The 27,625-nt window shown below is 36.4% G+C and overlaps 2 protein-coding genes across 2 annotated transcripts; one reads left to right on the forward strand and one right to left on the reverse strand.

Moving 5' to 3' along the window:
• Nucleotides 1-8,042: 8,042 nt before the first annotated feature.
• LOC136676734 (V-type proton ATPase subunit d 1) lies at nt 8,043-20,499 on the reverse strand. Its single transcript, XM_066653931.1, has 8 exons — nt 20,272-20,499; nt 18,162-18,333; nt 15,335-15,513; nt 14,613-14,692; nt 14,449-14,526; nt 12,878-13,054; nt 11,122-11,199; nt 8,043-9,515 (listed from the first exon to the last, which is right to left on the reverse strand). The coding sequence occupies exons 1-8, from the start codon at nt 20,396-20,398 to the stop codon at nt 9,354-9,356; spliced, it is 1,053 nt and encodes a 350-aa protein (XP_066510028.1). The 5' UTR covers nt 20,399-20,499; the 3' UTR covers nt 8,043-9,353.
• Nucleotides 20,500-23,839: 3,340 nt separating this feature from the next.
• LOC136677160 (agouti-related protein-like) lies at nt 23,840-27,625 on the forward strand. The gene is made up of 4 exons (XM_066654598.1): nt 23,840-23,943; nt 24,422-24,590; nt 25,588-25,682; nt 26,666-27,625. The coding sequence occupies exons 2-4, from the start codon at nt 24,455-24,457 to the stop codon at nt 26,864-26,866; spliced, it is 432 nt and encodes a 143-aa protein (XP_066510695.1). The 5' UTR covers nt 23,840-23,943; nt 24,422-24,454; the 3' UTR covers nt 26,867-27,625.

A 27,625-nucleotide genomic window follows, 5' to 3' on the forward strand; every position in this document is an offset into this window, starting at 1 on the left:
CGGGGAGAACACACCAAACCCCTCACAGACGGTCACCTGGAGAAATACCCTGACTCACACAATGCATTTGCAGACTGTGAGTGCACTCTTAAAAACATATACCAACTAAAGTAAACGTAATCTCATTTTTCAAAACAAATCTAAATCATTTTCCATAACTCATTGCCATATGCCATTAATGAGAGTGGCCAAGCTGAAATTCATGTGTCTTTTCTGAACCTGCATGAAATAATATTTGGCAGCATCTCCTAACAGCACCTTTGGCAACATTGATATTCATATCAATTCAACTCAGTTTTATTTATTTATTTGTTTTTACAACTGGCAGAGTCACAAATCAAGTTTACAGAATTCCAGATTCTAGCTTTAATTGAGGAAAACAATTCAACAGTGTCAGGAACTCCACGCCCATCCATTATTGAGCTGGATGGGAACCTACAACTCATTTGAGGGAACATTTGTTTACATTGATGACAGTTACCATGCAGATATGAACATATCTATTACATCTAAATGTAGTCTTGCAGTGCAATTTTCTACTGGTAGTGTATAGATATGTTGTTCATTTTGTTTATTGTTCTGAAGTATCATCAGATTTAAGAAAAGTGCTATATGAAAGATGTTTATGATGTTCTGTGTCATGAAATGTTTGGCTGTGACATCGGATGGTGTTGTGCCAGATTGGAACACCTGCATCCTGTGATGCTCAAATCCCTGTGCACACTTTGGCTATGTATTCATTCTTGCCAGACAGACTTCTTTCCTCGGGAGAACCTTTTCTCCCAATGCCCCAAATGGCACATGCCTTGTTTCCAGGTAATGAGTGAAATGTACACTCCATAAATACCAAAGAAATGCCCAGGGCCCATTTAGAACTAGGTCATGACTTTGTTTACTGTATAGCAGTGTGCAGTATATGGCCAAAAGTTTGTCATCATCTAACAAGGGAGTTAAAGATGCACCTGTTGTTGACACAGGTTTTCAGCTGTAGATATACACAGAAAAGCACTAACAATAGAGTGTGACATTGTAGCACCCCACTCCCAAACCACAACTAATGGGGTCAGAGTCTTTGGGAGCAATGCAACTGTCTTCTCTGAGAGTTGGAGCATTACCTCTGAGACAAGGAGAATGACTTGTGACCCAGAACAATTTAACCAACATTACACCTCACTAAATTGTATGAGAGACAATAAATTCAAATTCTAAATTCAAATTCAAAACTGATTTCAGAGGAAACACTGGGGGAGCAGTTTTACTATTATGCCATTTGAGCAGTGCTGTCTGGGACAGTTAAATCCTTTACCCAAGGACACAACCAAGAACAGTCCCAATCAGTTAGGTGATAAAAACCCACAGCCTTCAGGTTGCAGGGGAAGATGCACATATCAATTTACAAATGTTTCAACTTTGTAAAAAATGAAGTTCAGCTGTGAGCAAAGTGTATCTTGGTTGTGTCTGCATATGAGTCTCTGGGAAGATCTGCAATGCACTACAATGCCATGTGTTCTGCTGTTTGTGTTTCATCCTCTGTCTCAATACAGTTTGTTGCCAGAGGCTTTTCTAAATTTGTAGTTGACATGCAGGTGCTCACTTGCCTACTTTACAATGGTTACTACCATATTTCAACCTTGTCCACTCATACTTAAAATATAATCTTTTTATGAGCAGCTAATTAGAGAGTTCCAGAGACATTTCCAAAGTGGGTAACTGCGGGAGCACTGAGTTCTCACATGGAAACATGAGAACTGGGGTTGCCAGAATCAGCAAAAAAACCAAAGGCATCTTTGTGAGTCATCCTCACATCCTTGCCCCACCACTAATTATGGGGATGTTTAATCCAGGGGGTGAAAGGAATGCCATTGTGCTGAATTGCAGGAAGTCTAAATCCAATTAGAGAACAGCAAATGTACCCTTAAAAATTCAGTTCAGGGGAAATCAGCCAGTTGCAAATCTATAGATGATTAGATTCAGTGTTGAAAGGAGGAAACTCATTCATACTCCAACTCATCCTAAAATATATTGGATGCAGCTCCATCAATCCAGAGAAGTAAGCTCTAGTCTAAACTTGGCATTGAGCATGGTGATTTTAAGTTCATGTTTGGCTACTGGAACACATTTCATTCTATTAGTCAGTGCTTTTCAATGGAAGTGATGCTGGTGTGCGAGTACAAAATTGAACCCACTGAACTGATGTCTATTAACTGGACATCCTAACACTTTTTTTTTGTTCTACACACCTACTGTTCTTTTTAATCATGCATTGCCATGGCTTGGTGCTAAATTCTACTTGGGGGCTGTGTTATATTTTAATAAAGATATGTCACATAACACATTTAAGACAAATCAAAATATATCAGCCATTTGCAATTGAAATAAACAGTTTGAAAGATAAAGTATTCTAAAGAAATACTTTAGAGATTGCTTTACTGAATGTAATTTCAGGTTAAAAAAACACACATGGTACTTTGTTGCAAGGGCTCATTTGTTCTTTACAAATTTACAATAAGTACATTAATGCGAAACATATTTTTCTCAATGTACACTTGAATATTTTTCCTACAAAATTTGACCTTGTTACAGTTCTTTGTTCATTGGTCTTTTTTCATCATTTATATTCTCATGCACTAATAAAGGGATATCTTTCTGATGCCCAAGTTAGGATAATCAGGATTTAGTTCAACAAGAACAAAATCTATATTATTGTTGCTATGGTAATACTCTGTTTCAGGACATTTCTGTTTTAATATCATAGTCTGATTATATCAGCTATTTCTTTCAAATGAATGATGATTTCACAATGAATAAACCAATAGAAGCTTTTGGTTTGACAGTGTCACTTTGTTTCTGTATTATGCAGATTCTTTTTTTTTCCCCCTAAATATAATAACAGCCCATGTCCTTCTCCATTACGCCCTTTCAAAAATGAATGATGTTCTGTTTCGTACATTCCCTGGCCAGCTAACAATTCATTTAGGGTTGCACTTGCGTAACAGTTTTCCCATGTCAAGTTTCCATTGCTTTCTCTTTCTTACTTAACGGCCAAAATGGCATTTGTAAATACAACCCATTCCTGTTTTTAGGCACTGTGTTGCCTCCTGGGATGAAAGAGAGTGAGATAAGGTTTCCAGTGATGGCAGAGGAATGTGAGATGAGAGAGTGACATGGGTTCAACCCTCTGTGCTCCTCTCTTGGCTACAGAGCTCACGGCTGCTAAGATAATTTACTGTCATTACATTCATTACAGTTTATGCCATTTTCTGTCTTCCTATCAGTCATACACCCAGCACATTGTGAAGCTAAAAAGGCCATGATTGTTCGGGGTAATTGAAAGAGTTTTTTTAATGAGCTCCAATCCTTAGTGATTTTGCACACCGGAAGAGGGGTCACCAAGGGTTCAGGGAGTGAATGGGAAAAAAGAATCAAAAGTGCCTGCTGACCAAATCTCATTTAAAAAGAAATATGACACACAGTATGGGAGTTACAGCGTAGGTCTCTACTCTCTGTGACCATTTCATTTCCAAAGAATGGGCTGCAAATGTGGGCTGGAACTTGATCTTTTACACAATTGGAAGACCATCTAATCACTCCCAGATCTTAATCTCAAAGACCCCACACTGAGGAAATTTCTTATTCCTAGTAATTTGGTGATTTAGTGTATAAACAACATTTATAAATGTGCCATATCAGCACAGTCTATACATGGAAAATAAACTATTTAAACAGCTTGTCTGAATCCACAGTTTGTGAAACAGCATAATTTTATTGGCACCTTCTCATTTAATATTTTTTCAGAAATGAATGCTATCCATTGCCTTTTTATCCTACTTTGCTGTGTTTGTTGGCATTTGGCCATAAGAGCATTAGTACTGTCAGGTTCAGATGTTGGATGATTAGTTCTGGATCACAAATTGCTCAACTCATCAAAAGTACAGGAAGAGGCTTGAACACTCTAGAGATTGATGTTCTGCTGATCCAGGGGAGGTTACACATCTAATCATACATGGGATTGAGCTTGGTCATTTTAAACTAATGTGTAGCTGATCATAAATATCCAGTTTCATTTCATGCATTTCTACTGAATTTATACAAACTATGACTGCCAAAGCTGAATGTACTAATTATAAGGGATTCATGCTTATAATTGTTCCAGCCGAGACAAAGACACATTATAGGGCAGCCAATTGGAAATAGAGTTATTTAACATGTATCAGTTTAAAGGCACACTAATAAAAAACAACAAATTGTTTAATCTTTAATTCTAAAGGATAAAGAGGGACTGAAATAAGTTCAGGTAAAAAGAATATGAACATTCTGGATATATATATATATATATATATATATATATATATATATATATATATAAAACTACATAAATATAATAATCAAAATGCAAAACAGGTTTCTAAAACCAGTGTCAAATATATGAATATTCATTTCATTAGAATGGTCTTTTACCGTGAAATATTAATTGAAATATAAATTCCAAATAGTATAAATTCCAAGTTGGCAGCGTAAAGTGAAACTGTTTACATAATTATGGTAATGCAGTGTTGTGGAAGAAATGAGAGATGAGATAAAGTGCCAAAACTTATGTAAACAACTTTCTTTTTATTTAATCTGACATTACCCTGCTCTCATCCAGCTGGCACACTGCAAGTCTCACCCACACAACCTGCAGCTGAGGCCTGCCAACTCAAAAGGTACAATACAAAAGAATATGAAGACACACACAAAATAAAAAAATATTTTGTTTCTAAATCACACACTGCTGGCTCACTGCTAGACACCAGTGTAGGAAGTTCTAATACAAACCTCAGACCAAAAAGCTGGGACAGAATGTGCTAACAAAAAATAGTTAAATAAACAAATAGATACAACCACAATCAAACAAGCACCACCAAAAAAACAAAAAAAAACAAAAGGAAAACAGGTAAAGAAACACTTAATCCATTAATTTGACTGGCAAATTAACACCTATAAAGAAAGACTCTAGGTTTGAATTTTATGGTAACATCTTTGTGTTCTGGTAACAACAAAAGAGTTCATCTTCTTTGGCATGAATAAATGACAACCATCCATTAATCCATTCATTGTTTCAGCTTCTGTAACCACTACTAAAAATAGTTCTAGAGGCAGCGCTGTCTTGGAGGAAGAAGGAATGTAAATGGTTACCAGCCAACAGGCAAGTCTCAATATAATTGATTAAAACAGATTTCTAATACAGAGCCATAAATCAATAAAACCCCACCTAGACCCTTGTGGTTTTCCTGCTCTGACTGCTGCCAGAAATGACTGCAATATACTGTACACTTAGTTCTTTGTTCATAATTTGTTAGAAGTGGTGCTTGAATGGAGGATAATGAAAAAATGAAGCTACAAAATGTTATAGTACTCTGCTGCTTATGAGACTGATTATGAAGACTTACTTTCCTGCACATTAGAGTTATGACTGCTACCTCAGAGGAAGCTGCAATAAAATTCTGCAGCCTATGAAGCAGATTATAAAGAAGTACATTTTGCACACTTGATTTAGGATTGCAGCCTCTGAAGAAGCTCCAGAGTGAAACAGTAATGCTCTGCTTACTCAGAGGCGGCAGAGCATTACTTTATAACGTTCTGTAGCTGCTTCAGAGACAGCAGTCATAACTTAAATGTGCAGGAAAGTACAGCAGGGCATTATAACATTCTGCAGCTTCCTCTGAGGCGAGTTACATTATCATCCATTCAAGTAAAAGAAAATACAGACATGTATGTAGCACTTCCAACAAAATATGTAAAGGAATTAAGGCTACAGTAACAAAAATGAATTTTTTTGTTAAAAATGTAATGTAAAAAATTACATGAATATGAAAATTATAGGGCAGCACAGTTTCCTCCCACAGTCCAAAAACGCACGTTGGTAGGTGGATTGGCGACTCAAAAGTGTCCGTAGGTGTGAGTGAATGTGTGCGTGTGTGTTGACTTGTGAAGGACTGGCGCCCCCTTCAAGGTGTATTCCTGCCTTGCACCCAATGATTCCAGGTAGGCTCTGGACCCACCGCGACCCTGAACTGGATAAGGGTTACAGATAATGAATGGATGAATGAAATTATATTTCACATTTATTCTTCTTGAGTTATTCACCAATGCATGCTTCAATGCGTCATTCCATTTCAGATGACGTACAGAGAAGTTGGCAGCATTTCTTTAAATTGTTGACATATGGCTCTCAATGTGCACAGTACTGTCTAAAACAAATGCCACCTAACCCTTTGTGGATTTAGTGATGTACAATATTTATTGACATTGACTATTCAAAAGTATTTCAGCGCATGTGGTAATATCCAACCAGTTTTGAATTAAGTAGCGCCTGAAGGATTGAAGGTCACTGCAATCAGTGATTTTTTGGCCTTACCCTTTATACAAATACTCCCTTTATCTTTTGATGATATTATACAATATGGAGAGTGAGATGCTTAAAAATCAGAATCATTCATGGCAGCTGTGACAGAAACCAGATGTTCAAGATGTGAAGATTCTAATGACTATAAAAGTTCCTTTTGCAGAAAGCTATTGCAATATTTTTCCAGATACTTTCATTGCTTAATGCTTAAATGTTTTACAACAATTCAAAGACAATGTAATTTGTTCATGTAGCAGAGGGACATGCATGACACAGACAAAACGGTTCCTGAAGAAAACCTTATCTTACATTTAGCATTATTATATTTTAAAAACTTAGAATACATAAGTAGGCCACCAAATCATGTTGGACACTAAGTGAAATTGGAATTTGTTTGAAGCTGGAGTTGTGATTATCACAAACCACGGTCCTTCTCCTACTGCTACCACTTCACATTAAACCTCTCTAAAAAACAGTGTACCTCCAGTGATGGCTGATGATGAATAGCTAAGGTGGCTGATTCCATGTGTGAATTAAGAGCTAGCATCTAGACAATTGGCACATTGCACACCACATGCAGCAGTACCACAAGTATTAAGCATTCTCTAAAATAGTGCACTATATAGGACCATAATGAACACATCTCAAGTTACATATGATGAAAGCACATTAGGGCTATATATGGGAGCCTATCAGAGGTAATTTCCAACCATTTAAAAATTACCCAAAGAAATGGTACTGTACAGAAAACAACTTGACACCAACTAGGATCATGATATTCAGAGGTAGGACAAATCTTCTAGGATACACATCATTAGTGTAACACGTGGTCGAATGTAATAATAAAGATTTCATCTCTTTCCCTTTTAGTGGCACGTCACCTGATGGCCCTAATGACCAAATCTCCCATGCTTACATTTTAACCATAAGAACATTCAGTAAAAAAATTATCTATTAGGTGCAAGGTCTATTTTGAAGTACTTTGGTCTAAAATAAATATTTGAAGATAAATTAAATTGTAATGAATAACAATTAGGCAGCACGGTGGTGCAGAAGGTAGCTGCAGTCACACAGTTCCAGGGACCTGAAGGTTGAGGGTTCAACTGTCTGTGAGGAGTTTGGTGTTTCTTCCAGGTGCTCTGGCTTCCTCCCACGGTCCAAAAATAATTAAATAAAATAAAACCCACATGTTGGTAGGTGGATTGGTGACTCCAAAGTGTCTGTAAGTGTGAGTGAATGTATGAGTGTGTTTCATCCTGTGAAGGACTGCCACCCCCTCCAGGATGTGTTACTGCCTTGTGCCCAGTGATTCTGGGTGGGCTTCGGACCGACCCACCACGACCCTGAACTGGATAAGCAGTTAGACGATGAATGAATGAATAACAATTGTACTTAAGTACATAACAGTAAATGTTACTAATCGCCATTTACTATTTGGGAACTGTTGTGCTTGTTATTGGCAAGAGATGAACATTTTATTTTTACAACTTTTTAAAGATAAAGGGATTTTTTCCATAAATTATATAATGAATAAGATTTTGCAACCTCCAGGAAGCAACAATTTAAAACCTACTATTGTGTTTTGGCTCCCTCTGCAGGTAACAGTCAAAACTAATTCTCTATTCACAAACATAGATCAATATATTTAAAATTCATTATTAGGCTGAATAATATGATATAGTGACTAGTCAAAAGGCTTGTTAAAGTTAAAATGCAGATGCACATATCAAGACAGAAATGTTAAACATAATGCAGACTATAAACACATATTCCTTATAATATACTGTATATATATTTTGCATTTATAACACAAAACACAAGCAAGATGGTTACAGCAATACAACATTTTTACAGCATGAGATGCCTGAATGCAAGGTTCTTTTTAATCTAGTTATATTCATCTATAGGTCAGAACTGTCACACAAGGCATTCCTCATTCATAAAATTTGATCTACACCATAAGTTACTGTTGCACTATTTCAACACTAAATTACAAAAAAAAAAAAAAAGAAAAGAAAACAAAAAAGCACAGTTCACATTGATTTCAGTTTCAAATACACAGAATCAGGTGTTCATACATTACGAAGAGCAACATTTTAACAGAAACGTTTGCTTCTCATCTGATATTTGCTTCATTGCATTGTAAAAGATAAACACACAGTACAGTGGGATAACGAACATTACAAATGACCAAGGAATCATATGCTTTACAAAAGGGACATCGCTATGTTTTTAAAACAAGTTTAGAATTGGAAAATGTTCTGAAATTAAAAGGATTTAATTAGGAAGCTGTGCACAGACAAGTTAAAATAGTGGAATGTTTTAATCAGTAGATCATGCAAGCCTCTGTGTCTTATTCATTTTTACTTTTATTCAATTTTTCGGGCTTGATTTCTCCATCATGGAGAGGTTCTATTGAATTATAGGAGCTTGTGAAGATGCAGCATCTCAGTAAACCTATAGAACTTATCTGTATAATAAAATACGAAAGGCCAAACTGTAAATCTGCTCTTCTGCTATGAAAGATATGTGGCAGAGACCTGATATGTGGCAATGGCCTCTTGTTGAGAGAGCAGCTGGTCTATTTGCAACCACATGTTTAAATGTGGCAAAAATGAGGGCTTAATTTTCGGTAGACAGAGCAGATGCATTGTACGTTCTGATGAAATAGTAAGCTTCCAAAAGTGTCTCTATACCACACTGGTCAGACTGTACAATGTACTCTGACAAATTAATGCTTCATCTTCAGGGATCAAGAAGAGGAATGCATGATTTTATCCAAGATGGGTCAGAGAACTAACTGTAAGCAAGGTAAAACCTCAATCAAAGGAAGCTGCTTCCATAGATAAGGGACCATAGAGAGACAAGTAACACATTACAGAAAAATAAATCATCAAATGTACAGTACTTATAAATAAGAGGCAATGCATGACATTTGGGAGGAGGGAATTAATGGGCGAGTCTGCCATTAGAAAATAGGGATGTAATTGTCAATCTTAGCACGGTGCCTCTGTGCGATGCACTCTGCAATCCACACAATGTTCCGGCATTCCTGCTCCTTCAGCTTCACATAAGCATAGAACACACTGAAGTGGAATTGGTTAAGGAAAGCCAGTTTATTCAGCTTCACCTGCAGGTAAATAAAACAGAGATAATTAAATACTGGACATCATTTAATGTGTGAAGAACAACCAAAGTCAGACCACTAAGCAAGGTGTGTGACTATTGGTCATAAGAGGACATACACAACCCCTGTTAATGCATGGCAATACCACCTGCCACAAATTTTCTGTAACCAGCACTCTTTTGGTGCTCGGAGTACGATAAATTCCCCAGCACACCCACTAGCTAAAGAAACCCTATTGTTAGCTAATGATGTTTTCCTCTGCAAATGTATTGTTTATTTTTACTGAATGCAACTGCTCTCAAACACACAATCATGTTTTAGGTGCACATTTCAGTTATGCTGAGCTTTGTTCCACCCATAGGCTAAATCAGGGATGTCAAAGTCATTTTCACAGAGGGCCACATCAGCATAATGGTTGCCCACAAAGGGCCAGATTTAACTATAAGACAGTGTAAAAGTTACTAAATGTAACCAAATGTAATGTAGAACAAATGTAAGTACTCTTTAATGTTAAATAACTCTGAACGTATTACTTATTCAACTTATAAATATTTGAATATATGTAAAAATACGTTTGCTTGTTGCTCTGTTAACAACATAAATCCTGTTAATTTGTCGGGTTAGTTGCGCATCTCTGCGGCCAGCTGTGTTGCCAGGTTTTCGGAGAGTTCCTTAATTTGGTCGTGACATTTTTAAATGTCTGTATCCGGTCGGGAGACACCTGCTCACAGACCTTCAGCATACACTGCTTCAAAAATGCACCCTCTGAAAACGTGAGCAATTTCTTCCGCTACAATAAAGCTAGCTTTCACAGCTGCGTCGTTTTGGGCTGTAGCTCTTGTGAATATATTTTGCTGCGAACATTTTGGGATCAATATTTGTAGCTATTTCTTAATTCCACTTGTTGGAGGGAGGAAAAAAAAAAAAAAAAAAAAAAAAAAATCACATTGAAGAGGATACACTGCAATCTAATGGTGGAATACCATCACTTAGCGGGCAACATAATCGGCATGCATTGTGGGAAATGTAGTTTAAGGTCAATGCATGCTTTAGAATTAGTGGCGGAATAATTAATAATTAAGTCTAAAAGCGTGCATTGATCATAAACGCCATATCCAACAATTCATGCCGATTATGTTACCCGTGAAGCGACGGCCACTAGATTGCAGTCAATCGGATCTTTTAAGCTCTTGCGGGTCACATCAAATGACACGGCGGGCCACATTTGGCCCGCGGGCCTTGAGTTTGACACATGTGGGCTAAATGAATGACGTTTTGACTTCTGGAAAATGCTGATTAGGACACCATCATCCCCTACTTTCAATCTTTATAAAGCATTGGAAACGTTTAAATACTACCTCCATCTTTGTAAATACTGGAAAGTGATGATGAACACATACACTTACAGAATATTTCTCTCCGCGTTGTTTCCTTAGTTAAGGCAATTCAGTTTGAGGATTCCAAATACATGCTTCAATTGCAATTTTATGCCAAAGGCAAATAATAAGATGCTTGAATTTTTGGAGCTGCCAGACTGCTCCTCTAACCTCACTAACCTCATTGTCCTCCCCTGTTCTGCCTCCCTCCCACCACCCTCATTTATGCTCACCTCGTGCTCAAAGAAGCGATCCTCCAGCGTTTTGTCTCCTGGGTTGCTGCCAGCACCCTCAAACAGGAGTTTGTATTCCTGGTAATAAAAAACAGCAGAGTATATCCTACAGTCTGTGATAAAAATCTTGTCGCTTATCCAAGTTGTAGGAACAACAAATAATAACTTGAATTGTAGTTGGATCAAATGAAATCAGAAATGGCTTATATGAAAGGCAAAGCCCTCTAGAATATGCTTATTATACCAAATGAGTTTCGTTTAATTCATCGAGTATTATCATTTAATTAAAAGAGAAAGGTCAGATTTTGCTTAGACATAAGTCTTGTAGCATACACCAATAATGTTGAAATTACACATTCTTTATTTTGAATACACATACATGCTATAATAACATGACAACATCATTTATGGTGCCTTGGAAATAATAATTAATATCGTGTATGACTTCCATGAGCTTGGAGGACTGCATCCATACGTCTTGGCAATGACTCAAATAATTTGTAAGTCATCTGGATTGGTAAAGAAAGCAGTCTTGCAGGACTCCCAGGGTTCATCAAGATTTTTTTGGTTTCATCTTCCAAGCCTCCTCTTTACCCCAGACATGCTCAATATGTCCATGTCTGGTGACTGGGCTGGCCAATCCTGGAGCACCTTGATCTTCTTTGCTGTCAGGAACTTTGATGTGGATGCTGAAGTATGAGTGCCACCCTGCTGCAGAATTTGCCCTCTCTTATGGTTTGAAATGCAATGAACAGCAAGAATGTCTTGATGCTTCAGGTTGATGTTGCCATCCACTCTGCAGAGCTCTCGGACAACCCCATACTGGCTGTAACCCTAAACCGTGATTTTCTCCTCCACCAAACTTGACTGTTTTCTGGCTGAATCTTTGCGGTTTCCAACAGGTCTTCTGCTGTATTTGCAGCAATTGGGATGCAGTTCAATGGATGATTCATCAGAAAAATCAACCTTCTGCCACTTTTCCACCATCCATGCTTTCTGCAAGCTGTTGGCACTGGCAAATGCAACATGATTTTTTTGTTGTCTTCTGTTTAATGCTGGTTTCTGAGCACTAATTTGGCCATGGAGACCACTGCGTCAAAGAATTCGACAAACTGTTCTTGTAGATACAGCGTTTTCTCATGACAAATTTTTCATGCACCTCCACTGCAGTTGAAAACGGGCTCGCCCTACACTGTCGAAACAACAAACGGCCTCTTGAACAGTTTGGATCTGTCTGACCTGGGCGCGTAATGAACGTCACTGGTTTCTTGAAATCTTTTTCTTATCCTCTCCACTTGGAAACATTAAAGATGTCTGCCACCTCAGCAGCAGACCTGGTCTTCAAGGTCTTGATTATCTGCACTTTGGTTTGTGGTTGAATTTCTGGCATGTTGTCAGAGGTCAGGTTGCACTTAACATGAAAGTCTGGTGTGCTGGGGTTCTTTTTATATACACCTGGGAATGTGTTAATTACATTATATGTCCCAGGTGAAGCTCTAACTTGTGAATGGTTGAATAATTTAAAGACAAATGTTTAGTTTCCACAATGAATTCAAAAGTAGAAATTGCTTAATTTATAACTCAAATGGATTTAATTCAAGAATTATCTGAAACAGCATCTAAGAATTGAGCCTTCAATATATGCCTTATGGTTTTATAGAAGTGTTTCCAAAAATGAACAATAAATCATTAGTTTGAAGGCCTGTCTGTTTTGTTTTTGGGATATTCAGAAATATGCCTACCAATGGGTACTTACAGGGTAATAGTCAGCCACAGCTTTGACCTGTTCATAGTCATCAGCACGTGCTAGCTGGGCCAGTCCCTCTGGATAGAGCTTTCCACAGTGTGGGAAGAGTTTTGCACGGTCCTCCTTCGACAACTCTGTTCCAAAGGAGTTGATGGTAATGATAAATGCCCTCCTGTCTGCTTCAAACTAAACAAGGACAATGGGGAAGAGTTGTTAAAGAACAAAGTTGTTTGAAGAACTAAAACAGTACATTTTCACACATATACTTTCAATGGATGAGGAACATTGTGCATGCTGTTCTTAAAGGTTACATAAACTTTACCACCATTTAAGGTTTTTAGTTTACATTCACCTGATTTATTTAATCATTATTTCAAAGTGCATTTTAAATATTTTTTAGTTGTATTTGTTAAATCATTTAATTAATTATTTAACTATTTATATATTTATTTCATGTGCTTTTCAGCCTTGCACTATGAAATAAATAAATCTGTCATCCGTCAGAGGATGGGCCTAACTCTGATCCAGTCAGATTGATTGACTAGATTGCGCAGTAAGGCAAGAGATTGATTACGTATGTAAGATTCATTTTTCCGTCTACTAACGTTTTAAGAGGGCAAAATGAACTCATAAGGGAGGCTGCAAATTTAAGAGGCTTTAAATTACACCCCTGCAGTTCCTTTATCTTACACTTCATCAGGTTCCACCCCAGCACCCGACAGTCTGTTAATGCTAGCTAGGTAGAAAAAGATCCTTGTTTTAGCCAACAGCAGGCTATCAATTGGACTCGATCAGGGTTAGGCCCGTCCACTTGCAGATGATGGGTGTTGTTGACAGATTTAATTATTTCACGGTGCAAGGTTGCATGATATAAATATATAAATAATTAAGTAATTAACTGATTTAAATAATAATAATAATAAAAAAGATTATATAAATAACAAAATTATGTAAGCTATTATTTCAAAATGTAATTATTAAATGAAGCGTTTAATTAATTAATTTTCATTTTAATATATTATGTCTTTATTCATTTAATTCTATAAGTTTTTTTTCACAAAAAATCCTCAATATTTTTCTGAGACAAAGCTGAATTGTTCAATGTCTGAAACCTTACACTGTTCTTTAAGAATATCCTAAAATATTCACTGTATCCTACATACAACACAGAGAGCAATTAGTGTTGCTCAAATCTGCATTAACAGAGCTCTCTCAGTTATGCTCACAATAAACATAGGTGACTGGACTGCACAGAAGATGCAGCAAAGCAAAGTAGTCACAGGTATAAACATCATGATCTTCTATAAGGTGTAAAGTATTCTGAGGTAAAATTTAAGGGGGCAAATTCCCTGTCCCATATTGCAGTAACAGGCTTTACAGAGTTTTCAGTTAAATTATGATACATCCTAGTTACACATCCGCTAGAGGGCATATGTGGTTGTATCCAGTCCATCATTGGATGAACAGCTATACAAGAGCCCCTTGGAGCACAGATCTTAATTGCAAGTACAATTTAAGCTATTTGAGTAAATTCTCACAAACAATGTTGTATAAGGCCTTGAAGCAAATAATCAACTCACCTCCAGAATAGGGCACATTGTATCTGCTGTTGTCCCACCTAGGTTGGTACAGAATTTATAGAAAGCTTCAAGATAAGCCTGGAAAACCAAAAAGAGGATATATGGCTCATTCACAGTTTTAATACACATTACATATGTGAAAATGTGAATATAAGCTGTATAACCTTATAGAGGGTGTTACGAATAATCTCAATATTCATCTCATCTAAATCCTGCTCTGAGATGCAATCTTGGAAGAAAGCAGCTGAAATAAAAAGCAGATAATTGATAATCATTTAGAAGGCGCAGACCAATTATTACTAACAGCCTTAAGATTAAAAAAAAAATAAAAATAATAAAAAAAAGGATTTAAGGAAGAGTTGGAGGGCATGCACCCCACACCCGGCCCCATTCAAATCACATACAATGGTTAAAATGGTAACACCTGCACGTATGTGAACATGGAAAAATATATATATAAAATTACATACAACTAAGAGGAGCTGGTTCATATAAACCTAAGCCCCTTTCACACATGCACAACAACCCAGAATTTTTCTGCACTTTTCCCAGATGAGCTGCATGTGTAATCTTTTGATGCGTTATACTGAATTGTTTATTCTAATGTATATTCCTGTCCTAATTTGACAGTACATTAAACGGAAAAAGATATAATAACGTAGATTGCAGAAAGCATCTACGAGTTGGTGCTTAAGGTCTAGATAAAATGACATGTTGGACTGCTGTCTCGTTTCCAAGGCTGCCTAAAACTGTGTTCAACAAGATGTTTCATGCCAGGCAGTCCCTTTCCACATCATAAAAAAATACAATGTGAGTTTATTTAGAAATCTTATAAATTGCTGTGATTGTCTTTTAATAACTCTTATATTTTGAGATGAATTCTCACCTAGAGGTGTATCAACCAGGATTGCATTGTAGAGTTCAGCAGGGGTCTGAGCAATGTTAACCGCCTCCATTTGCTCAAAGCTGCCAAGTGGATGGCATTTGGGTACCAACTCTGAGATGGCTCTCTGGTGTAGAGTGCCCGTGATGAGGAGAATGACATTATCTATCATATAGCTGTAACTGCAGTACAAATTAAAAAACAATGTTAGTCATAATATTCTAGCTGTTTTCATCAGTTGAAGCACAAGAGAAAGAAAAAAATGAGAATTTCACCACACATATATTTACATGGGCATTTTATGAAAGGTTCACTCCTTGTGAAATACACTCCTCAGAGCTGTCTAAGAAAGGTGTGGGTGTGGTCCAATACTAATGACAGTGAGTGACTGACAGCTCTATCACTGGAGAACAGAATGCTGTTTACGTTACCATAGCAACACACAGCCACAAGACAGAGTGGTAGCAGGTTTTTTTCCCTAGGTTTTTACTCTGAACTGCGATTGTCATTTTACACAAGATACACAATTAAAAGGCACATGCACGTAGAATTGGCATTATACAGTCATACATGTACAAACATAAGGATGAGGAGTTCAAAGATGATTTAGAAGTTCTGGGAACAATCATTTGCGCTCACGGTTGGCAATGGACTGTGTAATGATACCTTAAAGATGGTCAGGGGCCGGTTGCACAAAACACCTTAAGTTTTCCCCCTTAAGTATGACTCTAAAGGCTTAATTTCTCCTTAGCTGAGGGATTTACTTAAGGGTGTTGCAGAGTATCCCTTAAAGGTTTCTCTACATAAGGAAATGTGTTAAGATGTTTACTGCACTAACAGATTTTTTTATGGGAGTAAAATTCTATTGTTTCCATAGAAACCGGTGTTTACATGCACTCACTGTGATACCTGTTATTTCCTCTCCTGTACCAGCTCACAAATTTCAGCAGACAGACAAGGGCAAATGATGCGGCACACTGTTGGCTTATGAGCATGAAATACCTCGTCTATTACTGACTGGAAGGATTCCGTAGCATAAAATCAGAGAGCAGTCAGAGGTACCTTAAGTGATTTAGCTTAATTGGGTTGCTAAGGTGTTTTGTGCAGACTTTAAGGATTCCTTAAAGGATAAGACAAAGGTAAGGAGAAAAAAAAAAAAAACTTAAATACATAAGTGAGCTTTTAAGGAAACATTGTGGAAAGGACTTAGGGTTTTTTGTGCAACCAATTGTATTTTTAATGAAACCTTAACTTTGACTTTAAGGAAAATCTTAACACGAGGTGTTTTGTGCACCCAGCCCGAGGTCTTTATCCTGTTTACTGCTGGATGGGCAGCCAGCAAAGCCACACATGAAACGCTGGCTTCTAAGCTTTAGCTCACCAGTCTCATCAGCTCAGAGAGGAGGCGGGGCTATAGTAGCCTTGTGATTGGTCATAGTAAGCAGTTTCCCACTTTTAGGACTGCCCATTCTACATTGAGAGGAGAGCCGTGCTGGTAATTTTTGAGGAGAGATTTATCATATTTCTATTCTGTTTAGAGGGTTCCCAGGGACTTTTTTGTAATTGTACATTTTTGAGTAAATTTAATTCACAGTAGTTTATTTTACTTAAGTTATATTTTGATTAATTATTTTTATATTTAGTTTACTTTAATTGCAATAATAGAGAAAAATCTAGTGAGCATCTTAGCTTGTAAAGCAATTTAAATAAAGCTCTGTCGGAATAGAAAAGATTCACTCCTGAAAGGCAGTGAATGCACAACAGCAGGCGATGTAGTTCAGTCCTGGTGTAATTATGCTCAGAAACATCAAAATAAGCAGTAACAGAGAGAATACACTGGCAACTTGTCTATTTGTTTTTTTTAGTTTTGAAGCAAATTAAAGAAAAATTATAAGCAGCTAATCACACCTCTGATTTTCACAAACCAGGGGAAGCACACAGCTGTTAGCTGGACAGCTGATTAATCTCAACTAAATAAGTCTTGTGCTTTTACACATTTGATGTTTTCTAAACTGTTTTTATGCTCTATCAAGAGTGCTTGTTAGCTAGGCAATTAAGCATATGTACACAAATACTGAGGATGTGTTAAAGAATAGTAGGACTGTCACTAAAAATACATTATTAATTGAATCCTTTACTTACTATATGGTTCAGTAAATATTTCATCTTAAAGCCACTGAATGCCATTCATATCTATACTGTTTGTTAGTGCAAACAGAATCTGATTTGTGAATTCTCTGCTCTTCTATACTAAATGCTTTTTAACAAACTTTCAACTTTTAGGGAAAACATTAGAACAAAATTTTCACACATTAGAAAAATTTTTTCTAACATGTTAGGAATGTACCCTTTATGTTATTGTGTTCATTTAGCTGCAAAATACAAGCTTCTATGAAAAAGTAAATAAATAATTAAATTTTGTTTTATTTTTAACAGCTAATTTAAATAAGGCTTAATGCCAAATGGGAAACAAAAAAAGGTGAACAAAATTCTTAACAAAGTATAGGTATAAATAGGAAAAGAACACTTAATACCTTTATTTGCACCCAAGTAAATAACTATATAAACATTTACAGCATTTAGTAGATGCTCTTATCCAATCAAATAACATACACCATCAAATGCAAAATGCAGCTGGTAATGTAGCACAACTAACTCATGTATAAGGTTAATATAACTTTGCTATAATATTTAGGTGTTGCAGAAGCATTCATATACAACACTTAACTTATTCACATTAGGTAAATCATAAAAGGCAACACAAAACAAGGACAAAAACAGCAACTGAGAATGTATGATTAACTAACATTTTAACTTGCATATTACTCACGTGATGAAATCCATGAAACTGGCTAGTGGCTCATATGACTGGTTCCTCATGTGGCGGAACTCAACCACCATTTTCTCCTTCAACTTATCATCTATCACCGATACAGTGAGAGGAGAAGCCTCATTAGCTAGAAAGCTTCCATAGTCGGTGCTCTGCAGGTGCAGCTTCAAATCTGAGAACACCAGAAAGCCATAAAAAATTATAATAATTAATAAAAACGAACAAAAAAACAAACAAAAAACCAAGACTAGTCCAAAAAGGACATGGGTTAAAGGCTAAGCACCAGCTATATGAAAGTGTCAAATAAATAAATACAGTGGAATTTGAGTTCCTAACTTGTGTTTATTGATAGTCAGAAAACATGTTATTTCTACTAATTCAAGGAATAAGGTTTAAAAGACTGTTTGGGGGTGTTAAAACTTACTTCGCCTGTTTTAGTTGGTGTTAGTTAATGTTAGCTTGACTTGCTAAACTTGGTGGCTCAGATTATACTCGGCTATGTAGTTGCATTACGGAGGTTTATAGTGTCGGATGAACTCGAGTTCGACTTCAATCACATTTACAAGAATAACGGTACCTCTAAATTTGAGTTTAGCTTATTGCTAGGCTATTGTCATGAATAATGTTGGTTATTTAGCTAGATACTGTCATGACAGTCAGTCATAACGGTGTTTTACCGCAGCATTGTTCAGCTGTTGTCCACCAGTGACGTCACGGTTGCGTTCAAGAATTTCCGTAGCAAGCTCTGTTTTTTCCGTCAATTTAATAAATTGTCAGTTTTAAAGCAAATTAAGCTGCTATTTTCATTTTAATTCATACTTATATCTGTCAGTAACTAAAATAATGAAACTATTTTATAACTAGAATAATGAAATATTCATGGAGGTCCATTAAGTGGTGTTTAGCCTTTAAAAATTCTAATCAAATCAGCATATCAGATTTCTAGGCAATTATAAAATGTCAGTGTTGAGTTGGGAGATGTTGAAAGAGTTGATTTTTGTCTGAGAAAAAGAAAGATGTATATGCTTTTTCCAAAGTTGTGATATAACTGTTTCCAGTTCCTCAAAATGATGACTAGAAAAAGGTTCCAGTGATTCAGAAAGAAGCAGGGTAGGCTGCTGCTTTAAAGGGTCATTATCGGAATGACATGTCTATGTTTTCTTGAAATAAGAGTTTGATTAATCATTAAACAATTCCAAAATAATAATTTGCTTCCCAGTCAACATATGGAAACTAATCCGCACAAAGTCATGTTTTAACTATTTACTGTGATATTAATATATTTAACACATTTAAATAAATATACATATATAAAATCTTAATTTCTGCTGAGATTAAAGCCGTCTTTGGTCTTGATTATTTGAATGAGGTTCAATACAAGGATTTACATCCATTTGGCTGACATTTTACAGTATGGAACATGACTGTGGAGCCATGTCCCATATCACATGACCAGTTAGCATGCTACACGAAAAGCTTGGAAAACGACTGATAAACTGAAATAAACACTCGTTTGTTTGCTTATTTATACCTGCCACAATAAAACATATTATTTTTAATAGCTGTCAAATTAGGGCTACAGAGCATACCTGCTGAATCTGTCACAGCTAGCGCTTTAGCTCTGCAAATCAGTAGCTAAACCTTACATATTTGGTTAACATTATGCTTCAAGACACTCAACTATACAAACAAAAAAATGTAACTTTTGGAAGCAAAACAGACGCCAGGTACATGAATCCCCATCTTAAGCGACATTAAGACGTCAACGAGGAAACCAGATTATGGTTATCTTAAAATTTTACATCTTATTGGAATTTTTATTTCCACCTTAAATGTCTCTGCAGAGCCTCGGGCCTTAAGCTTCAGAATTGGACTGCGGCACCATTTAAGGTGGAATGTAAAATTCTGCTAGCAAGCTAACGTTTGAACCTCGAAGCTGAGCTAGAAATGTAGATGAAAGGTAAAATGTTTACGTCTGGAACCGACCTTTATAGTTTAATTGAAAAAACAAACTATAGTAAGACGATTATGGAAGGAATATTTCCCTCATAATGTTCGCGTTAAGGCCCTATTACTGTTAAAGTTAACTGGCTAATGAGCAGATTCTCACCTTCCAGCGTTTCACACTGAACGAGGTTGAGATAATCTCCCTGAGAGAGAATACCGGCTTTAAATCCTCTCACCAGCCCCTCCAAATAGCCATTATCCACGTTAAAATACAACTCCGAGAAAGGCATATTGGAGAATGAACAGGGTGGATTTATGCCTGAAAAACAGAGCCCGAGTCTTCGCGGCGCTGAGGTGAATACAGCTGAAAAACCCAGTCATGTGACGGACCAACCATCTGACCACAGTGACGTACGAGACCTCAGGTTACTTACGATAGAAGGCTTTCTTTCTAAAGTTTTTTTTATGTTAAATGTTGTTGAGAGGTGGTTGTACACATAAGATTTTTCCCCTATTCTTTTTTTTCTCGCAAAAGAACAACATGGGAATACAATAAAGTTAGAATTAAATTCCTTTCTGTGGTATACAATCCAGCAAATTCTCTAATTGTTTAGGATTTCTGAACTCAAGGCCTACGGTTTCCACAAACTGGGGAGATTAAGTAATCCACATGTACGCGAAATTATAAATTTAGATGTGATGTATTGGCTTTGTGATCCTGTTATTCTAAAGAAAATGAATGGAAACGGTGCTAGAATAAGAAAAAAAGTTAAAACAAGCATAAATGCAAATACAACGTAAACATCAGAAGACCCCAGTAAAATAAAACACATCAAAAATAAAGGAAATCAAAATAAGTATCAAAATAGTATGTAATAATAGTAATACATTTTAGTAATAATAATAAATGTTAAATATATATCTATAATAATTGATATAATAAAAATATCACAATACCATAAACAAGGTAAGGAGCACTGGTTTTACAGGATTTTTCTTTCCTGTTGTGCATGCTTTTGTGTTCATAAAGTTCCAGTAAGAGTCCCTTTTTAATATTATCTTTTATTTGTTTATTGTTTACAAACATTAAAAGCATATAGCTTAAATAAATCAAACAAGTATAGGAAATGATTGTGATGCTATTGCTGTTTGCTAAATGCACTATACCAAGAAATGATATTGACTTGCTGTTCCACCAAAATAACCGTAAGTGCAGAAATACAAGTTACTCATTTTTTCTTTGAACAAGAAATTAAGTGAAATCATCTTAATGTAGTCTCAGTAAAAGCTTGCTCTATTTAAACACAGAAGCATGCAGTCCCTGGTAATTGTCCATATCATGGTTATCAAGCTTCAGTATTATATAGTTACAAGTAAAGAACACAATTCTTTTATTTTCACACAAACCTTTTATTTTCAGAAAAGAAACTTTACACAGGTAAGATATAAATAACAAAACAAAACAAACAAAAAAATTTCGTTTCAGTTAATGTAAAAAGATTTTACTTGAAGTAATTTTGAATGATGATAATGATTTGGATGATGATAACAATAATAATAAATATGATAGTATAATTATATATGCAAATAGATTAAATTATTTATTTTGTTAATTTCTAACTGAAAGTTATCACAAACTTTATAGAGTAAATATTTAAAAGTGTAATCTTCCAGCAAGGTTTAATTTATATGTTGAGTTTAATATAACAAATACTGGAAAAGAAAAAAAAAAAACACAAAACATAGAATATAAACTTTTGCACCGGATATATTATGTTTTATTCTTGTTTGCAGTATAATTTTAGCAAACAGCAATTGTCCATAAATGAGCTGGACTGTGTTCTCTGTAGAGGATTTATACTTACATTTACTTTGAAAATTGACCAAACAAGTCACTTGACCAGACACACCAAATATTCACATACAACAGAACAGAGCATGACAAACATGGGGGCTTGTGTTGACTGGGACACAATGTTTTAAGCATCTTAATTCAATCCTACTTAGTGCTCACATCATATACTACTCATCAATATCTATTTCCCCATATTTCCTTTCCATTACCCCAATTCTGATTAAAACAAGCATTATGGGGCAGGACTGATTGAAGTTGATGTGCAGACCCATGGAAATTTATTGCTTGTTCCCTGTATTTGCAGAGCTTGGATGCTTTACTGCGTCACTGATTTAAAAAGACCTACCAGAGTCACCAGCTCATGGAGGATGTATTAACTTCAATGCTTCTTCTACTGCAGTGTTTACCAAGCAGCAATAAACGGAAGTGTAGAAATTAAATGGTCATTTTGTTCTCTGAGAGGTCTACACACACACACACACACACACACACACACACACACACACACACATTGTTTTCTGGATTCTTAAAAGGGGCATTGGAAAGATGAAAATAATAATAATAACAATGAAAATTTTAAAAAGCAACCATTCCTGTCCTGACCTCACTAATGTCAACATGGCAGAAGCAGATCTTCATAGAAATGTTCCATCATCTAGTCCAAAGCCATCTTAGATTAGTGTAAATTGCTCCTGCAGCCAAGAGAGACAAACTACATATTATAATCTTCAGGAGCAATGTTTGATGTGGTGTCCACAAACGTTTGGCAATATGGAGTATGCAAAATAGGAAGGGGCAAATATTTTTTCATATCACCATACAAAAGGGGCAAATTGTGAAAATTTGATTCTATACTAAATCTGTATTAAACATCCACCTAAGCATAAAATGGTTAATTATGAGACTAACAAATGGTAACTTTCATAAGTATTGTTTGCTAAAGTTATATATTATATTATATCTTTAAAGGATTAGTTTTGTGGTATTTTGCTTGTCTATGAATTACAACCATATTTTCAGAAAATCAAGAAAACCATAAATCACTGATGTGTCAGTTCTCTAGGAGCTTATTTAGCTGACAAATGTACAAAGCAATGTTTCCTATGATTTCACTGATGAACTTATAAAATATATTCATTTAAAACTCACTCCAAAAAAGTTGCAACAGGGGAATGTTCATTTTACCAAGGTGTCATATTACTTTCCATTTAGTTGCCTTTTTTAATGATTTGGGAACTGAGGATACTAATTGTTGCTGTTTTAAAATTGGAATTATTACATATTTTTGTGTAATACAAGACTCCAGCTGCTCAAATGTCTCTGGTCATTGTTTTCTCTCTTCTCTTCTTGATGACACATCTGGACTCCAGGCATTCATTCATTCATTCTCTGGAATCGTTTATTCAGTTTAGAGTCACTGTGGGTCCAGAGCCTACCCAGAATCACTGGGTACAATTTGGGAACACACCCTGGAGGGGGTGCCCATCCTTCACAAGGCAACCAACCTGTACCAAGCCCAGTTCTCAGAGCTTGGGTTTAAAGAACTTCCCATGGTGCTTCTGCAAAGAATTGATATATGCCTTTCTCCTTGAAGTCACATAGAATGATGCTGTTACAGACTGTGCTAATTTTTCCTGAATCCACGTAGCTGTATTTGTCACAGTAGCATTACATTTTCTCATGCATCTGAACTTGAGAATGAATACATCACAGATTCTTGTTTTTATTGCAGTTTACAAAACACCCCAACTTTTTTTAGCTGAATTTGCTGTAGATGTTAACTGAACTGAGCATATAGCCAACATCAGGAAAGTAATACCAATATAGGTAGTTTGTTTGTGTGTGTGTGTCTGAAAACAGGCATTAGAGACCACACCCCCCCTCCCCTGATTAGGATCATGTGGCCCTCCTCCAAACTCTGAGACTTTTATAAAGCTGAGAGTTGCACACACCCTTAACAAAGGATCAGGAATACTGCAGGTATGAGACATACACATATGGAGAGACAAAAGGCATGCCTACATAAATACATGCACATATACTTATGCTTCTGAGTAAACATGTTATTGTGTGCTTCAGTCAGCTTTAAGCCTCATATAAGAGGTTTCTTGGGCTAAATCCCAGACTCATGTTCATTTTGTGGCTTTTCTTGTATTTTTGTTAATTTGTTCATGATTTAGAACTTCTTGTAATCTGCTTCTGGGAAACCAGCATTATACAAACGGCTTGGCTTTTGGCTGCAGGGGGCTTTATGAATATGAATCTTTATACCATGCTTTATGCTTAGGAATAACTGGGCCCATTTAAATCAGTGTATTTTTATGTGACCTATTAACTGTTGAATCAAATGACTTCTATGTTGATGGCTGATTATTTTTGTCAGACCATATTTTCTAGAGTCTAGATATTTTAATGCAGTGTCATGAAGTGTAGTTTGTAGTTGCTTTTATTTTAAAAGGTTGTGAAAGTGAAGGACACTGGATCTTTGACAATGCTGAGTCTTGCAATCTACTGCTGGATAAGTCTGAGCATGGTGAATGTGGCGTCCAGCCTCATCCGGACTACCCGCATGGAGGACACGCGTCCAACTATGAAGAGAACAGACAGTTCCTATTTCTCAGACATTAGTAAGTGATGTGTATTTAGACCAAATATGATTGTAGAAAGCATGGGAAATAAAAAAATCTACATTCTTTTCTTGCTGCTAGTGATGTATTCAGACTTCTGTTATTATTCTGAAGTAATTTTTCAAGCTCATAAAAAGTTAATAGAACTGCCACTTTGTACAAGCCATTCTCTTTTACGTATGATGTAAACAGTTGCAGTGTCTCCAAGTAAATATATTCATTTGCTATCTAAACAATCAGGGTGGTATTCTACAATGCAGGATTTTTCAGTTGAGCCAGATGACATAAACCTGATGTCAAGCTTGTCTAATAGGAAATGAGATGAGGAGCACTCCTATTGGACAACTCTCAACATTGGGTTTAACCTTTCTGGCTAAATGAGATTCACTTACTGGTGAATAAAACCCTACATGTCACCCACATGTCTTCTCAGTTTTAAGTGTATGTTTAATGATGATAATTTGGAAGTCTGTGAACAAATCATTCAGTATGTTTTTCTCTCTATAAATGGACTGGTTTAAATTGTAATTTTGTTAATTTTAGAGGCAGGTTCATTTTAATAACTTCTTAGTGTGTTGGATGATAGTGGTGCAGCAGGTAATGTTGCAATCACACAGCTCCAGGTTATGAGTTCAAGTTCTGCTCCGGGTGACTGTCTGTGAGGAGATTGTGTTCTCCCTGTGTCTGTGTGGGTTTCCTCCAGGTGCTCTGTTTTCCTCCTGCGGTCCAAAAAGCACACATTTGGTAGGTGGATTGGCGATTCAAGTGTCCATAGGTGTCCCTCTTTGAAGGACTGGTGCCCTCTCCAGGGTGTGTTCCCACCTTGCCCCCAATGATTCTGGGTAGCCTCTGGACCCACCGAAACCCTGAACTGGATGAGCGGTTTCAGATGAATGGATGGCATTGGATTATCTTATTAGTTACATGATGTTTAATGCATGATCATGATTTAAACTTTAAACTGAAATGTTCAAATATTGTTTTGACTGTTTTGTAGCTGTTCAAGACTCTGTTCCTGGCGTGGAACCTGTACGACCAAGAATTGACTCACAGGAAGAACAACTGCTAATGGATTCTGGTTCCTATGATGAAGTAGGATTTACTCCCATTTAAAACTAGCCATGCTCCTTTTTGCATAATGCATTATACTCTGTTTAATTTTAGGGCAGATAAACATGCTTGTCTGAGGGGGTGGGGTGGAAAGTTTATTTTTTGTACCAAGGATCCATTCATAACTTGCTATGTAGACACCTTATTGTTTAAGTTGAACTCATTCTGGTGCTATTTTAAAAAACATGTCCTATAAATTCTTTATGGGGCGTTCAAATGGTTGGCTTAATGGTCTAGGCTTTATATATAGATTACTATCCAGAATTTCTAGTGATAAAAATAACACCTGTACATGCTGCACACCGCTGAATGTTAAATGTTTACTGACCTCAGGAACAAAATTTACCCCTTCATCTAGGGAATTAGTAATGATGCCCCAGGAGTGGATAGAGTGAGAATGGCAGAGTGGCCATTAATAAAATCCTAAAAGCGGTATTATAATATTTGGTGCAATGCATTTAGTGAAATGACTGACCATTTTAAAAAAATTAACTGTAGTCTGTATTCTGCTATATCCACACTTCCTGTAAAACAGGTACTCATTATCTCAGTACTGGAGATCTCATACTTCCCTTTGCCCATTTGACCCAGAACATAAGATTGTATATTAGCTGATGAGTTTGAAATAAATTATGAAAGAGATTGGTCAGATACGGCTCATCCAAAATTTCTTGAATCAAAAATAACAGGAAGGCTTTGTTAGATGTTGGGGCATTGCTATGAAGATTTGATGGCAATCGGCTATCAAGTAATGAGGTCACAAATCATCCCTGAAAATGCTCTATAGCCTTATGTGCTTGTATACTCCTTTAGGTGAAACTTGGAATTGATCTTAAAGTTTTTAGGCTCAGTTGCTGCTTCTAAAGAGTTTCCCATTGTACTTTCCTATGGAAATTATGCAGCTGTACAGTATTCACTAAATGTGTATGTATAACATGTATATTGTCTGTGCTGTTTTTATCCAGTACCCACAGGAGGTTGCTTACACAGTACAGTTGCAGAGAAGAGGGACCCGCTCTCCTGGACGCTGTATTCCACACCAGCAGTCCTGCCTTGGACACCAGCTTCCCTGCTGCGACTCCTGTGACACCTGCTACTGCCGCTTCTTCAAAGCCTTCTGCTACTGCCGCAGTATGGACCACAGTTGTAAGCATGGACGAGCCTAGCATTTACCAGCAAAGGGGCCAGTGGCTGGGAACCTGCACAATGTAGTCAAACTCGCGCATACACACACACACACGGAAAACGTGCAAGATGCACCTTTATTTTTTTTTTTTTTTTTTTTTTTAAGTTTTTAACCACGGTACCACATTCAGTATCGTATCTCAGTATTATTTGACTTTTGTATTTTTTATGCATACATGTAGTTCTACTATGCTTTACATAGTTGTTAAAACGATAACCATAGCAAATTATGTACTACTGTATCAGAGTTTTGTAAATTTAAAGTTGAATGAGAAATGCTTTAGAATTTTAATGTAACTTAATAAAACATTTAAAAGCAGTTTAAACCATTTCTACTTTCCGTACATCACGCATTTTTACACAAAGAAAAGCATTTTCAAAAAGTGTTCTAATAGTGACTAGATTTGTAATAACATCAAAAATTGTCCTTTACAGAGATAGGAAAATGAATCCCTTGCAAAGGTTGTTTAATAAACATTACGGGTAAAAATATTTTGTTTTAAATGTGGCCTTAATGCAACTGCTGTACACAATTTCAAGAGTTCTGGTGTAAGCTTTTTTCTCTTTTCATTTAAAGGTCCTAAAATGTTTGAGCTTAGTATTGCCCTGGATTCAGATATAAACAACATTCCTGTCCATGTAATATCCCAGTGCCATTTACTGTTAATTCTGCTTCAGCTTTTGTACAGATTTCATGCGAACTTTGTCTGAAAATGTGTTGCATCAATAAACGGTGAGCA

This window comes from Hoplias malabaricus, chromosome X2, assembly GCF_029633855.1.
Source record: "Hoplias malabaricus isolate fHopMal1 chromosome X2, fHopMal1.hap1, whole genome shotgun sequence".
In the NCBI taxonomy this organism is placed as follows: domain Eukaryota; kingdom Metazoa; phylum Chordata; class Actinopteri; order Characiformes; family Erythrinidae; genus Hoplias; species Hoplias malabaricus.

What these genes read in the sequence shown, in the direction of transcription:
- LOC136676734 (XM_066653931.1), bottom strand. Translation starts at nt 20,398, where the DNA reads ATGCCTTTCTCGGAGTTGTATTTTAACGTGGATAATGGCTATTTGGAG. An exon ending in CAATGTGCCCTATTCTGGAG is followed by an intron (nt 13,055 to 14,448) that starts GTGAGTTGATTA and finishes GTCCTTGTTTAG; the next exon opens with TTTGAAGCAGACAGGAGGGC. An exon ending in ATCGCTTCTTTGAGCACGAG is followed by an intron (nt 9,516 to 11,121) that starts GTGAGCATAAAT and finishes ATTTACCTGCAG; the next exon opens with GTGAAGCTGAATAAACTGGC.
- LOC136677160 (XM_066654598.1), top strand. Translation starts at nt 24,455, where the DNA reads ATGCTGAGTCTTGCAATCTACTGCTGGATAAGTCTGAGCATGGTGAAT. An exon ending in TTCCTATTTCTCAGACATTA is followed by an intron (nt 24,591 to 25,587) that starts GTAAGTGATGTG and finishes ACTGTTTTGTAG; the next exon opens with CTGTTCAAGACTCTGTTCCT. An exon ending in ATTCTGGTTCCTATGATGAA is followed by an intron (nt 25,683 to 26,665) that starts GTAGGATTTACT and finishes GTTTTTATCCAG; the next exon opens with TACCCACAGGAGGTTGCTTA.